Below are 1,820 nucleotides of genomic sequence, written 5' to 3'. Positions count from 1 at the left end.
TAGCGTATTTTCTTTAGTGATTCGTTTCGAACGGCTCAAGAATAAAAGCGTTTGTTTCATTGTTTCAAACGCGTTTTAAACGGGTTTCAAACGGTCAAAATTGTTTCATTACGTGGCACTCTGAAAATCCTCTGTGGCCCAATGCACTTCTATGAGGAACTCATCGACGGCTGCGACGACGTCCTCCACGAGCGAGAAGTCCTCCATGTCGTCTACATCGTCCGTGCCGCAATATACCTTTACCCCGGTGGCAGGTGCAATAGGCACCGCCCCACCCCGAGACTCACAAGATAGTCGCTATATTTACTTTCTCTACTTGCGCTCTGGACGCGTGCGAGCTGCTTGCCATCGAAGCTGATGGCGACTTGACGCTTGGCACTGCAGAAACCGATGCGGGAGCGCTTCGCCGAGGCGACCCGCTTGGTCGTCATGTGGTCGCGCTCGCCACTGACCGCACCCGTCGGCATCGCATGGACCTGGACGAGCAGCGGCGCCAAGTTGGAGACGCACGAGTCATCCATCATGGCCCACAGAAGATGCGGCTTGGTGCGCGAGTTGACGAAGAAATGATCCGTTGTATGCGGGCAGGCTAGCCAGAGGGTGAACTGGAAGCCGGCGACGGAACAGAGGTCTGCATTGAGCGCCTCGAGAGCTGTATGGCACTGCGTGTTGATCGAGCCATGACCGAGCTGCACGAAGTCGGTGCCGTACATTGCCGTCAGCCGCTGGCGCATGCCGCAAAAAAGCGGGTCCGTGACGAATGCCTACGCCATGGACGTCGAGATACGCCGTGATTTTGGGCGACGCAGCGGGAGGTGCGCGCTCAAGAGACAAGGTCGCAGACAGGGTACTCGGTTTCGGTTGCGAGGGTATGCCTAGACATGAGATGCGTAAGGGGTAACTTGATGTAATAGCATACCAGCTAATACACCGGGTTTCGCCTTGGCTATCGGATTGGGCGGTCCCTGAAGGCCGAGGCCACGGTGTCTCGCAGCCGTGGATGTGCGACTTCATGCGCTGGGCGGGCGCAGTCACCAGCGTCTTGCACGCCTTGCATTTGCGCTGCGCCGTCTTCCTCACGCCTGGTACTGGTAGAATAAGCTCGCCAAACGGGTCGACGACGGGGTCCGCCGCCTTGCGCATGGTCGCCACAAATCAAATCCGAAATGGTTGGTAACCAGTTGCCGCTTTTTTATTTCATACAAAAAGCAAGTTGTTTGCGAACCAAACGGCCAAGGATTGATTTTTCTTTTTTATTCGTCAGCCCAATACAAAAATCAAGTTCTTTTGAGTGAAACAAACGCAAAACCAGGGGCTTGTTTGAAACGGGTTTGAAACGTTTGTTTGAAACATCAAATGAAACAAACGAATCACTAATTTTCATCCAGATAATGGGTGTGGCGACCCGGTGTACGCGAGGCGAGGTGGACATATTTGAGCCTCCACCTCTGTAAATTGCCTCACTTCGAGTTTCAAATTCTCCACAACTAAACATGCTACGAATGGAATCAAACTGTCAAGGTGTTCCTCTTCGTCTTGGCTATCGATTTGCAGTGCGTTTGGCATGCATAACAGCTTCGCATTCGGTATTTGGACCGCCAACAATGGTCGTCGATCTCTGTCGGTTTAAGGTGCGGGCTACTGTAAGACAAACTTGACTACGATCACCGGCGCCTTCTCAACATGTCAACGAGGCCATAAAGTGAAGGCCATTATATCAGCCACACCACAGGTGCATGCGCAAATCAAAACTGACTAAGCTCAAAGTGTAAAATTTAAATTGAAAACGTAGTATTATACAAAATATCATCGGATATCGT

The 1,820-nt window shown here is 51.9% G+C and overlaps 1 protein-coding gene across 1 annotated transcript; it reads right to left on the bottom strand.

The window, feature by feature from the left end:
- Window positions 1-316: 316 nt before the first annotated feature.
- On the bottom strand, window positions 317-764 carry SPRG_18182 (hypothetical protein; the record flags this gene model as incomplete). Its single annotated transcript, XM_012357619.1, has 1 exon — window positions 317-764. A coding segment is annotated over one exon (448 nt), but the record flags the coding sequence as incomplete, so codon positions are not given.
- Between the last annotated feature and the right edge of the window lie 1,056 nt (window positions 765-1,820).

Source organism: Saprolegnia parasitica (assembly GCF_000151545.1).
Source record: "Saprolegnia parasitica CBS 223.65 unplaced genomic scaffold supercont2.1029, whole genome shotgun sequence".
NCBI lineage: Eukaryota > Oomycota > Saprolegniomycetes > Saprolegniales > Saprolegniaceae > Saprolegnia > Saprolegnia parasitica.
This window is presented reverse-complemented; position numbering and strand designations above follow the sequence as displayed.